The sequence below is a fragment of the Drosophila busckii genome, chromosome 3L (genome assembly GCF_011750605.1).
Source record: "Drosophila busckii strain San Diego stock center, stock number 13000-0081.31 chromosome 3L, ASM1175060v1, whole genome shotgun sequence".
Taxonomy (NCBI): domain Eukaryota; kingdom Metazoa; phylum Arthropoda; class Insecta; order Diptera; family Drosophilidae; genus Drosophila; species Drosophila busckii.
Window position 1 is genome coordinate 8042810 of NC_046606.1, and position 13863 is coordinate 8056672.

A 13863-nucleotide genomic window follows, 5' to 3' on the forward strand; every position below is an offset into this window, starting at 1 on the left:
GGTACACTCGGCGAAATGGAAGAAAAGGAGTAAAATATTTTTCACTTAGCAAGTTTATTATAAAAGTAAACGACCATATAAGAAAAAATATATGATTTATATCATAAACACATTTAAAAAATAAATTAGTATATATACTTAATGGATCAACCCTATAAGAAGACATTATTTAATTAATAATTCAATTTATATTAAATTTACATTGCAATAAGTATTGATACTTATTAAGTTCTGACACTTCGCTAACTTCCTGACTTTATTAAGCTAAGTTATAAGACTCTTAAATTTTTTAATTTAGTAATTCAATTTATATTAAATTTACATTTAATTAAGTATTGCTACTATGTAGAGTCCAAAACTTTCCAATCTTCTGTATTAAATTTTTGATGCTTTGCCTTTATTCTTCTTCTTTTTCTCTTCTATTAACCTTCGATTTAACCAACTTAAACTTTCTTTTCATTATGCAATTAACTGTTAAAGGTCAAGCCGTTTTTACATTTTGATCGTTGCTGATTTTCAATTAATTTACTTGCCTTACAACCTTTGCCCTTATTGATAAAAAATTTTCTTCTTTTTGTGGCTTAATTTGCAATGTGTCAGTTGCAAGTGGCTGCAGTTCAATTTTACTTCGTCTCGTTTCTTCTAAATACTGTGAACTGAACATTTTTATGCACAACAGGAAATTGACTTTTCATCGATGACAGCAAAGCAGCAGCAGCAAGAAGAAGCAGCAGCAATAGCAACAGCAAGAGTCCTATGCAAATAATTTCAGTTACAGGCTCGCGTCGTCAGCAGCGTTGCCAGATTGCGTGGAAAAACGCAGCAGCCAAGCAAAGATAGAACATGTCTGGTATCTGCTGCTGCTGCTTCTTCTTACAGCTTGGGAAGCTGTCAAAAAAGCTTCAGCAACAACTTCCGCTACATGACCATGTTGGCTGCTGCGGATGCGGGATTGGGTCCCCAAACCTGCTAAAAAGTTAAGCCATTAACGAAATGTCCTTTACTTTGCTTATAACGCAATTTTCTGCTTCTTTTCAATTTTTTTTTTTTGTATTTTTTCGTATTTTTTTATTTTTGCGTTGCTGCCGCCTGTCCATTGTCTGTTTGCTTCGTTAGCTTGGTAGAGTTTTGGACACACTGTGCCTGGCCTGCCTCGGCGCTAAATGACAACTTCACTGTCAGCATTTTAAACTTTTTGTGCCTCTCAAGCAACACCCCCCACTACACCACACCAAATCCAGCACTAGACTTGGTGAATCCGCGTTTGGCCATTTTTCGGGTGCTAAGCAAAGTTTTTCGGTTGTTCCTCTTTGGCTGCATTGTGTGTCCAGCACGCTGCTCTCGACCAAAACTTTACTGCAACGTTAATGAAGTTGAAGAATTTTTTTTTGTTACTGTTATTGTTGTTGTTTCTAATTCGCTTTTTAGGTGACAGCTTATGGGGATGTGGAGCCAACTGTTCTTTTATTTTATTTCGTGTTTGAGCTTTGCTTTGTTCGCTCGTTCGGAGTGAGGGGGAACCATTCATAGGTGGGAAGCTGCTGTAAATTCTAATTAAGTAATGGACATTTGTGTTCATTGACAGTAAAAAGTATAATAATAATATAAAAAAGTTTAGCCGCAATTTTGTAAAAGTTTTTGCTTTTATTTAATTGAATTTTGGCTAAGCAAGCAAAATATTCAAAGTTTGCTAGCAGGCAATATATTTTTCTAATTAAGTTTAGTAAATATATATTAAAAATAAACTATAAAATATTTGAAATTTTTTTTAGACTTGATGTTGCTGTAATTGCAACTGAAATGTCTTATCTAAGAGCAAAGCAATGTCTATTTAGCAGCCACTTAACATTATAGGGGAAAGCATTTAACATTAATGTTAAACTATGCTAATAAATAACAGCGCAGCAGCAGCTTGAGCATTTGTTCAAATTCATGTTATTACAGCGCTCTGCTGGCTGCAAATAGCAGCAGATAAATTTGAACGAAACTGCTGCGTAACACGAGCAGCGCATTACATATTAACAACAACCCCCGCCTGAAGTGAAATTTCCCCTACGCTGTTGCATGCTGCACAAGCTTTGGGAACACACACACAAAAAGAACACCCAACGCTCAACGCACTTTTTAACCTTCAAAACAGCAAAGAGAGTTGAACGAAACTCGCTGCTGCGGTCTGCACAAACAGAAACAGAGGAGAACGTTAGCATCTGCAGCGACAGCGCTGCCAGCGTCGGCAGCTAAAACATGCGCAGAGTTGTCAAACGAGTTGGACAACAACAATGCTTAGCGGCAGCGGGCAGCATCAGCAGCAGCCTCCCACGACACTTGCGCGCTGTTAACGCTCTCGCGCTCTCAAGCTGAACGAAACTGAACGAAAGCCAATGCATACGCTCGCTCTCACTCTCGCTCTCGCTCTCTCGCCGTAGAATAGTGAGCTGTGGGCAGCGCGTTTAGTTATTTGTTGGTATAACAGCGCTGTAAATAACAATGTTAGTTTGAAATCGTCGTTCGTTGAGTTCAGATCGCACCTGAGCCCGACCGCACGCACGCAACGCGGCCGTCGCGTTTACAAACAACAAACGACTGCCCGAAGACGAAGTTGAAATTGAAATAAGCATTAAAGCTAAAGGTTGAGCAAACGCCAAGAATTACAAAAATAAATTTACCGCTCATCTAATTGTGTGTGCTTGTCGTTTGTTTCGCGTTTCTTCTACATTTTGTGTGTGTGTGTGTGTGAGTTTTAAATTGTTTACGTTTAAAAATTGAATAAATTGTGAAATGCAAATGATAAAACGAAAAATGTGCAGCATATAAGCAAAAAGAAAATACAAAGTGCAAATCGAAATTGGATAAAAATCAAAATGAAAATGTTGGCCCCAGTGCCAAAGTGCTGAGAGTTTCATCAGTTTTAGTTTTTTTTTTTTGGAAACGGAAGCATCGAGAGAGCAGCTCCTGCCTGCAAGGAGTTTACTCCTTAACACTTCTACAACGCTTCATTTCGTTTTCGCTTCTTCCTACTTAACTGCGCTTAACTTGGCAGCAGCAGCAGCGACAGCGGCAGCAGCTTTATCTTCATCTTTCATACTCTACCATCTATTTCATCTATCCTGTAACTGAGTGTCGGCTTTCCGGGCCCGCAAAACAGCCGCCAAAATTAAGTTCTCAAAGCAGAATCCACATCACGCATACCGTCACTCGGACAATCTCTACGACGGTGGCACCGACACCGACGACGACGAATGTCCTCTGGAGTCGACCACAATGAATGCCTACGAGTATGAGTCCACGCTCGATTGCCGCGACGCTGGCGGCGGTCCCGTTGTTCCCTGTCCCGGCACACTGCCCATGACCGGACGCCATGCGGCGTCAGCTGGCGGCGCACACAGCAGCCAAACGCTCCAGCATCCAAATCAACAGAATTTACAAAACGCCGCAGCCGCCGCAGCAGCAGCAGCGGCTCAGCAGTCGTCACACTACGATTACGAATATCAGCATTTGACGCATCGTCCACCGGATAACAGCACAGGCAACAACTCGACAGCACAACGCACACACGGCAGACAAGGTAAGAGCACTCTGCCCCCTACACTCTCTCCCGCTCGCTCCAACTTAAACTCCAAGTTGGAAGAACTGAACGAAAACTTGTCCTGCGTTCGATTTGAAAAGAACTTGCATGTGAAGTGAAATGAACAAAAATCAAAGCAAAGTGCAAACGCAAAGCGTTCTCGGCAATTAAAGATGCTTAAAGTTGTGTTTGTGTATTTCTCTGTGTGTGTGTGTGTGTGCGTGCGTGCGTGAGAATAATAGCAGCCAAAGCTAATGCGTAATGGAATGCAATTGAGAGCTCTCGCTCTATAGCTGTAAATACTATTTGCATGCCTGCATACCCAAACGCTTTTGAAATTAGCAGCAGCAGCAGCACAAAGAGTAAACAACAAAAGTATAATTACAAAATGTTTGTATGTGTGTGTGTATGTGTGTTGTTTACATCAATAATACATGTATACATGTGTAAAGTTGTTTGTTGCCAAAACTATGTTTATAGCGAAAAGTTATAAAGGGCAGTATGTTAAATTTTTGGAAAACGAATTGAAGAGCATTTAATGCGCTTTACTCTTTCTATTTAACAGTTATGCGGCGTAAAGAGTCGAATTTTGTACTTAGCTTAGCAAAGAGAATTATTATTTGAAAGTAAGCAAAAGTGTATAAAGCAATGAAGTAAAATTTTAGAAAACAGCTGTGCGCAGTTATAGAAAATTAAAAAAAAAATATAATAAATGCAATTTTGATAAGCAGCTATAATTTGTGTAGGTTTAGTGCGCTTAAAATAATTTTATTAAATATTTAAAAACAATAACTAAGACGTTTTTACTAGAGTTTAACATTTATTTTGAATTAAATAATATAAACAATTGATAAACATACATCTACAGCTTTGTTGACTAAATTCAAACTTTTGCTTTTTGAATCTAATTCATTTTCCAAATTAATTTTCAATTAAAATTTCAGCGTCTCTAAGCCCAGTAAACTGCTTAGCGTTGATTAAAATTCAATAATATGGGCACTGTTAAAACTCTTTAAGCCATTTAATCGCTTTGCATACAATTTGAGCGTCTTTGGCAATGTTAAAAGTTTTGCATTTAAGCCGCAACTTCATTGGCATTTCCATAAACCGCATGCAACAAAATGTGGCAGTGAAAAAATATATATAATTTCTATATAGCGAACTTGCGACAAGTTTGAGCAAATTAGCGGCGCTTATCGTTGAGTTGAGCGAGCGCGCGGCTAAACATTTTGCATAAATTAAACAAATTAGAGAAAAGCCAAGTTGAGTTTTCGAGCCGCGTTTCATAAGCTTTGTGTGGAAAATGAGGTATAACGGTAAACTTCTCCAGGGGGGTGGTTGCTTGATTTTTCCGGCTGAGCGCACTTTTTAGCGAGCGGGTTTTTCATTATTTGTCTGATTAATAAAATATAATGGCGTCTGCTGCGGCACAAACAATAGAAATAGAGTTGGAGAGTCGCGAACCAACCAACCAACCAACCAACATCAGCAGCAGCAGTCCAAGAGTTCGTTTCATATTCCTGGCAGTAGTCGCGGCCGTTGCTTATTAAAGAATTTTTCGAATCTGATGCCTGCGGCTGCAGCTGTGGCAAGTCTATGTGTGTGTGTGCGAGCGAGAGAGCTAGATTTTGCGGAAAAACCTCGAAAAAAAAGAAAAAACAACTCGAGCCGTTGCTTCAAGTGGAGTTTGGTTACAATTGCGAGGCTCTAGGCTCTCTGTCTATCTATCTTGCTATCCTTTTAGTCCTTTGCCGACGCCGCCGCCGCTGCTGTTGTCCTTTGGGTTTGTTTGCTCTCACTCTGCCTGCATTTCAAAGTAGTTTCCACCGATTATCCCGCCCGTTCGCCCGTTTGTCTTGCCTGCCTGACAAGCATTTTCCATTTTCTGTTTATTGCCTTCGCATGTGTGTTTTAACCGATTTATTCACTGCGACAAATTAAATTTAAGTCGCTGCTCAAAATACCGCTAGCTACCTTTTTAATATAAATTAATCAATTCAAATATTTATATCAAAAATTTCTGACTCAACAAAAATGTTGTTGTCGAGTAAATTTAGTTGAAATATTATTTGCATAGCTCCAACACATTTCTATCAATTTATTTATACACAGAATATTCCAAAATATAAAAGAATTCACTTTAGAATATTTATACTTGGGCAATAGATTCAAAAAGTAAAACCGCAAATGTTTTCTCTGTATGTTCAACAATTTTATTACACACACTTGGTATTTACATAACTTTATTTCTGGCATTTTACTTTTTCGCATGCGGTTATCCCTCCTCACTCTCTAATAATAATAAAAAAATATAACAATTGCTGTACAATTGAATTTCAAATACACACACACTCACACACACATATGTAAAATCAAACAAAAAGTAAAAATAGCAAGCGCTGGAGCTAAAGGCTAAAGCCTGCAGGATAACTTGTAAATTTACAACAAATATAAAGCCAGCGAGAAATAAATTTCGTAACTGCAAACAATAAATTACAAAACGGCCAGAAGAAGAAGAAGAAGAGCAAGACGTTTGACTTTCGGCACTTCCAATTTTTGTTTTTCGCTCGAGCGAAATAAAATTCAATAAAATTCTTTTATTTTTTTTTCTTTTTGTTGTTGTTGTTGTTGTTGGTTGTAAGGTGGGCCTGTCGTAACAGTTTCAGCACTTCGGCGGGTTCAGCTCCCTAACCTTGCAACAGCTCGTGTGCCTTGTCATGCAAACGCATCCTGCAGCGTAACATTTTGCAAGCCTCAGCTACGTATTTGTTTTCATTTTTATGCTATACAAGCGCATACTTATAAAAAATGTTTGACAGCGAAAATTGTGAAAATATGCTGCACACACTTTGCTTTGGCAGCTGTTGATGTGTGAAGATTTTTTTCTTTTTGGTTGCAACAAAATATAAAAATTGATAATTTTTATGTTTGACTGTTATGCATCAGTTGGCGCTGATGTCAGCGCTAATTAGTTAAATTGCCAGCGTATAATTTTTCTATAAACAAAAGACGCTGCCAATCAACAATAGACAAGGTCGCTTATAGAAATCAAAAAAATTTGCTTACAAATTCAATTTTCTCAAACACAAAAAACCAAAAACACTTTTCAACGTTTTATAATAATTTTATTTGTTTATGCCGCGCCTGATTAGTTTATGGTCCGACGCAAGTAATGAGGCCACTCCTACACATACTAACACACACACACATATAAAAGAATTTGTGTCTATGCCACCTTTGGCCCCCAGCTGCCTCGCCGGAGTGGCCACTTTAGCAATTTTGTTTACTCTTTGGATTTTTGCAAAATAAAAAAAATCTTTCTTGCCTCGCTGCCTTTTTTTTATATTTTTTGTTCTTGTTTTCAATTCGATTTAACACTTGCTCGCTGCTTGTTGTTGCTTTTGTATAAACAATTTTTCGTAGTTTTGTTTAGATTTTGTGCGGTAATTACTTTGAGTGGATTTCATGTTGCTGTTGTTGTTTTTATTTTGGTTAGCCACTGTGGCAACATTGCATGTTTCAATAAGTTTGTGCTTGATGTAGTGTTATGAGCCTGCCACATGCCACTTGCCACAATTGTGTCGTTTTGCCGTCTTCGTTGCTGCTTCTGCGTCATTAGTTCAACAATAGCTGGCCTAGACTTTTTTGTTTATATTTAGCCAATGCCTTTAAGTAATCAATTGTTGGCTTTAAATGTGACTCAATCAATTTTTTATAAAAATGGAGAGTTAACTAAACTGTAAATAAATTTTGTTTAAAATATTTGTGCTTAAAATTGTTGCCAAATTTATTATACAAATTTTTTAAATTAAACAGAAATTTTACAAAAATTCTAAAAGGTTTCAAATATGTCATAAATGAATTAAACAGTTTTTTAAGCACTTTTATTTATTCAAAAAAATACTAAAATACATTTTTCATAAATAAATCTATTAAATAAAATAAAACTATTAAATTTTTTGGTTAAATGTCAATTTAAAAAAATGTCTATATATTTTATAATTTTATTTCATTTTTGTAATCAATTTATTTGCCACTTATTCAACTTATTTACCTATGAAATAAATTTACAATTTTTTTTAAAGCTCTTAGAAGACAATTCAAAGCACTTAGCAGTACTTTGGCTCAGTTAGATTCGCCTCTGGGGTTAGTTTATTTTATCGACACTCCCTGAGTGAGCGACGCGTTTTGTTTACTTTCCCAAGACACTTCAAGTGCTGCAAAACTATCGAAAAAACCTGCAGAATTTTTGTGCTTTGTTGCTCTCGATGCTAAGTGAAGTGATCTGACGCCGGTAAAGCGGCTTATGCCCTGGGAAATGGCAGCCTCAGACTGGGGGCGCCGCCGCCTAATCCTCACTTGCCGCTAAGCTGCTCATCGACTAATCCTTAAAATCAACCTTTCGCTTAAAGGGAGAACGAGGGAGAGATTGAATACCCTTAATGATGCCATAAGCAGCAACTGTCATATTAGAACTTGTTAGAGCTGCAGGGCAAAAAATAAATAAATATATTTTACAATTTGTGACTTTTTCGACATTTGTAAAAAACTCGTGTCTCGTGTCTGCTGCGATTTTCGCATCGTAAATTTATTTCTTTTGCTGCGGAAACTGTCAATGACAGGCAGCAGTCTACCCGCCGCCCCCCCCCCCCCCCGCCCCCCCCCCCCCCCCCCCCCCCGTCCCCCCCGCCCCCCCCCCCCCCCCCCCCCCCCCCCCCCCCCCCCCCCCCCCCCCCCCCCCCCCCCCCCCCCCCCCCCCCCCCCCCCCCCCCCCACCCCCCCCCCCCCCCCCCCCCCCCCCCCCCCCCCCCCCCCCCCCTTGACTGGCCGCCCGGAAGCGAAAATTCAACTTATTACTTCCCTGACAGCTGTGGCAAATATTGCAAACACCCAACAGCACAACAACAACACAACAATATAGCAAAACTGCGTCAAATGTGCGCAGAATTATGTAAATCAAAGCGATTTGTAGCTGTTCAGCTCAACAAAAAAAAAAAAAAGGAGTAGCAACTGAAAAAAAAAAGGTAGCAACAAAAATTTGACAGCCAGCATAGATGTGTGGATATATGTTAGAGGCGGCAAAAACACAGACAGCCAAAGCCAAAGAGCAAAAAAAAAAAGAATATTACACGTAAAAAGCAGCAGGAGGCTAAAAGCAAGAAGAAGAAAAAAAGATACGCCCGCTGCTCAATGCAGAGAGCAGAAATTTTTGCAACAAACAAAAGAAGCAGGCAGCAAAAGAAAAATAGAGAAAAAAGGGATACTTAAGTCTCACACGCACACACACACACACACACATACGTGAAGAGCTGGGGGAGGATTAGTCTGTAGTAACCGCAAATGAGCAAATGCTCTAGAGATAAAGAGCGAGATAGAGCGAGAGTAGCTAAATTAGCGGCACTGAAAATTTGTTGACCTAGCCTTTGAACTGTGTACCTGCCACACATTTAGCTGCTGCAACGTGCTCTGCCACTAGTTGCAAGTTGCATTTTTAACAGCTGATGATGGCTCGTTAATGGCTTAGGGTCTGGCTACAGTTGTTGCCCCTTTTGATTTGGTTACGTTTTCCATGCTATGCTTCATTTCATTTCAAGAGGGAGAGAGCGACCCATTCATGTATGACACACACACATAAATTCTATATAAAAAGGATAATGCCTACAACGACATTTGCTTGTTCATATTCTAATTTGATTTTCTGTTAGTCACAAAGGTGCAGGGAGGGGGGCTAAGGGGTAAGCCGCTTAGCAGCAGCATTTTTCTCTCTAATTTTATTAGTTCGACTTAAAGAACAGCAAACGACTCTTTTGGGTATTCGATTTTTATACAAAATTAATGCTGACTTAGTTGTCTGATATATTTTACAAAAATTGAATTTTCGTATGTGTATTTGTGTGTGTGTGTGTTGGCTACCTTGGGACAAGAGACAAGTTACATGGGTTCCATAGCCGCTGGGTCTTTATGCTTCTGTAACTTTTGTTGTTATGAATCAATATAAAGCTGTGGATGTGGCAGCAGCAGCTACAGTCAAATTTCAATAAGTTGAAAAGCATATATATTTCTATATACTACAAAAAAAAATGCTGTTGTTAGAAAATAAAGTTACAAAATTAATTAATAAAAACTGCTGCATTAAAACGTAAAAAAAAAATAATAAATAATATTAATAAAGAAAAAATTAATAAAAATTTAAATATAATAGAAAAATCAAAATTGAACATAATAATTTATTTAACGACTGTAAATTATATAAAAATTAAAAATAGTATTTAAAATTAATTAAAATAAATATTTATATTTATTATTATTAAAGAAAATAATGAGCTACACATCAACTTAAATTTTCAAAGAAATTAATTCGATTTTTAAATTATTTATAGTTTTATTTTGCAAATTAATACAATTTTGATATAACAGCATTAAAATTAATATAGCAAACAATTAAATAAATTTTTTGTTATTGCTGCGATATTTACTTAACCCTGAAAATTGCGACACAAACTTAATCTTGTTTGAGATTTGTGTTACTGCTCTAAATATTTTTAAGCTTCTGTCAATTTGCTGATAAGAAATCGCAATTGCTACAACTTGAACACAATCTTTATGCATTAGTCATATAGCCAGAGACATAAGCTCGACGAGCAGCTGACAAAGTATAGACAATTTTATGACTTTTGTACACATTGTCTCAAAAATTTTTGTTGCTCATGTGGCACGTCCTGGTGGCAGACTCAAGTCGACGCGACTGACGAACTGACTGATGATTGTTTACAGTAATTGCAGCAGCAATTGCTAAGGAAGCAGCTCCCACTGGAAAATAAAAAGCACGCAAAACTCATAAAAATATAGCGAATGCTTTGCTCACTCTGTTTTTATTGTCGAACATTAAATTTATTATTTTTTATAGAATGTTTCACAACTGAATGCAAATTTGTTTCCCTGCCTCCCATTCGCATTTTAATTGCATTAAGCATTATACATAATTCCAACTTGGGATTTCTCTAAAGCTTTTCAACAAACCAAGCATAAAAAATCATTTGCGTTGAGCTCAAAGCTGTAAAAATAAAAAACAGCGCGCAGCAGCTAAATGACAAATTTTGTTTGTAGACGAGTTTTATGTTTTTTATGCTGAACTCGCCTAGCTACGAACTGTTGAGTGATGTGTGATGTTGTGATCTGAAGATATTTAGAGTTAGTTTCAGCTTGTGTGGGAACTGCTTGTTGCAGTTTGTCCAGCTTTGTCTCAATACAATTTCCGCAGTTGTCTTTCGTCAGTGTGCGGCAGCTGCTGCTGCTGCTGTTATCGCTAATAAAATATCAGCTATAAATACTTGAAAAACTCATAAGACTTGTACTTACATATATATGAGAGAGTATGTGTGCCACTTGAATGGAAAGCCACAGAACTGAACACAAAGTGCAAGCAGCAGTCGAAGCTGTGGGGGCGCTAAAAGATTTCATTTATCAGCGGAAACGCTCAATGGCAGCAGCAGCTCCACATACAAACTTTTGACCGATATATAGCGCATATATATTGTAAGCAGGGTGTGTCAAACAATTTAAAAAAATTATATAGCAAAATTCGGTGAACATTTCCCATAGTAACTATGTATTTAAAATAAAATTTAGTTCAACAAAAATTAAAAAAAAAAATCCTTAATAAATATAAATTTAAAATGCGAACTTATAAGTTTTTCGAACTCGAAAATGTGTAATTTCGAACTCGAAAATGTGTAATTTCGAATTCGAAAATCAATTGTTTTTTTATTATAGCAATTAAACCTTAAAAAAATACCCACAAAGAAATTTTGATTATAATTTGCTACATTTGATACCCAAAGTTTCTGTATTTCTATTCTCAGAACTTTTGCTATACAATTTTATACATTTTTTTTTATTTGAGCCACCCTAATGTACTTACATAAGTACGCTGTAATAAAAGACACTTTTAATGCGTCAAAATCTGTGCACCTTAAAGCGGCTTAGGGCATAAAATTAGACAAGCGATAACGCAGCTGTTGGCCCAGTAAAAATGTCCAAGAAACGCAGCCAAGCCCAAAACTGACTGCGGTCACTAATAAAATTTCAATGTCCGCACAGCGCACAGGACGACGCGGCATTTAATCATTAGAAGCAGCGCCAGGGCTGGGCTATAAAAATAGCAACAACAACAACAAATTCAAATACATCGGGCTTATCAGCCCAAAGCAAGCAAAAAATAATATGAAGAAGTGGGAAAAAGCAAAAATCCAGCGCTGTCATGTTGACAAAGCAAAGCAAAAGAAATATACGAAGAAATCAGTGAAAATCATTTTCATTTTTATGTGTAGCCAAAGCAAGAAGCTGCAAAGATACAAGCAAAGAAAGAGAGAGAGAGAGAGAGAGAGCGCAAGAAAACAATAAAATAAAATTTAAGATACATTTGAGACCAAAACAAATAGGCAGCGAAATAGGCGCACACACTATGAAAGATGTTTTGGGTATAGTGTAGAAGAAGAAAATGGGAAAATGTGAAAATGCTGGCACTAAAATTGTGTGTGCGCCGACTGGAAACAATGTCGCAGCTGTACGCTAAGAGAGAGAGCGAGAGAGAGAGAGAGGCAGGCAGGCAGGCAAACAGACTCACGCACACACATCAAAATTTAAGCATGTTTTGGTGTTTTTGATGCGACCCTCTCACACATACATATGTGTGTGTGTGTGTGTGTGTTTTCAGTTTAGCTCTATTGGGCTCTCAGTTTTTATGAGCAACGACACTTGAAGTAGTTTGCTGCCTGCCAAATATATGAAGAGCAGGACAAATGGAAATTGTAGCCAGGAAGTGGTTTTCCTTAGTTAGAGATCAAGTGATAAGACTGCCAGCTGGGAATGAAGTAATAAAGAGTTTTTCATGTGTCTAAACAATGCTGAGCCCCAGCAATATGATGAGATGTTCTGTTGTTGTCATAAGCGCCGCAGACGAACACAAAAACATTACCATGTAGCAACTGAATGTATCTTAAAGATACATTCGGCAAAATGTCATTTAATAGCTTGGCGAAAAATATGTGGGGGGACAAGACAGACTAATGGAAATTTTACGATAGTCAAAGTCAGCGTAGATTTTTTTATAGTAAGTGCAGCAAGTAACTCGAGTTTTTACTTAGCAATAGATTGCTAGACAGTCGCAGCTCAAAAAAAAAATATTTAAGACTCAATACAAGTAAGCAAAAAATATTTGAGGCTCTATTCGATTTAGCAAAAAATATTTAAGGCTCTACTGGATGCCGAAAATAATATTAGGGAGCGTAAAAATATGTAAGACTCAAGCTGAGTCTAGAAAAAAATATAAAGGCCCAAAGACAAATTCGAAAAGAATATTTTACTATTCAAATATTTTAAATTATAATTATTCTACTCATACATTTTTTTTATAAATAACTAATTAAATTGCTAGGCAGTTGGCATTAGAGACAGTCGCAGCGAGAAAAAAAAATATTTAAGACCCAATACGAGTAAGCAAAAAATATTTAATGCTTGAATCGAGTGAGCAAAAAATATTTAAGGGCATAACTGTATGCCTAGAATAATATTGAAGCCCGCAAAAATATTTAAGACGCAAGCTGAGCTAGAAAAAATTATTTAAATATTTACCCAAATTCAAAAAGAATATTTTACTAATCAAATATTTTTTAATTAACACTATTCTACTCATACCTTTTTTTTTAGTAATTAATTGTTAAGCAAATTATAAAGGCTCAGGCGCTAGCAAACAAATTTCATGCTTCAAAGCCTGTGAATTTTTTAAAGACACCCTTGAGACATGAAGTCTAAGCCGACTCATGCTTTAAAATATCTAAGCAAGTTTAATATTATTCTGATCATAAATGTGTTGCTCATGCTGCTTTTTGTTGCAAATATCTTTTATCTAGCTACAGCTACAACCACTAGCAACACCAAGCGGCACCACATTGTGTGTTGTTTTTTTTAGCACATTTACAGCATATCAGCTTACAATGCATGCCGGGCAGGACAAGGCGTCAGGTTACAGGACTCGTCGGCTGGTCATTTTTGTAGCTGCTGCTGCTCGTACTCGCATTTTATGCATATCGTATAACGTATAGACATTGTTGTTGTTGCTCGCCCACCCTCGTCGCTGTCGCCGTTTGCCTAATGAAAGGCCGTTAGTGTCCTGCATAACAAAAAAACGTAGAAACGAAGATGAAAAATAAATGCGGGAGCAAACACTCAAGCGCATCGTAAAATAATAATAGTGTGCCGAAAAAAAGGAAGAAGAAAATCATAAAAGAAAACAGGTC

The 13863-nt window shown here is 37.3% G+C and overlaps 1 protein-coding gene across 2 annotated transcripts in view; it reads left to right on the top strand.

The window, feature by feature from the left end:
- The first annotated feature begins 2834 nt into the window (after nucleotides 1-2834).
- The window catches only part of LOC108599826 (teneurin-m), a 126143-nt gene continuing 115114 nt past the window's right edge, over nucleotides 2835-13863 (top strand). For both annotated transcript variants that reach the window (XM_017986930.2, XM_017986931.2), the window contains exon 1: nucleotides 2835-3565. In XM_017986930.2, the coding sequence (XP_017842419.1) occupies nucleotides 3262-3565 (304 nt within the window). In that variant the 5' untranslated portion in view covers nucleotides 2835-3261. The remainder of the gene's footprint in view (nucleotides 3566-13863) is intronic.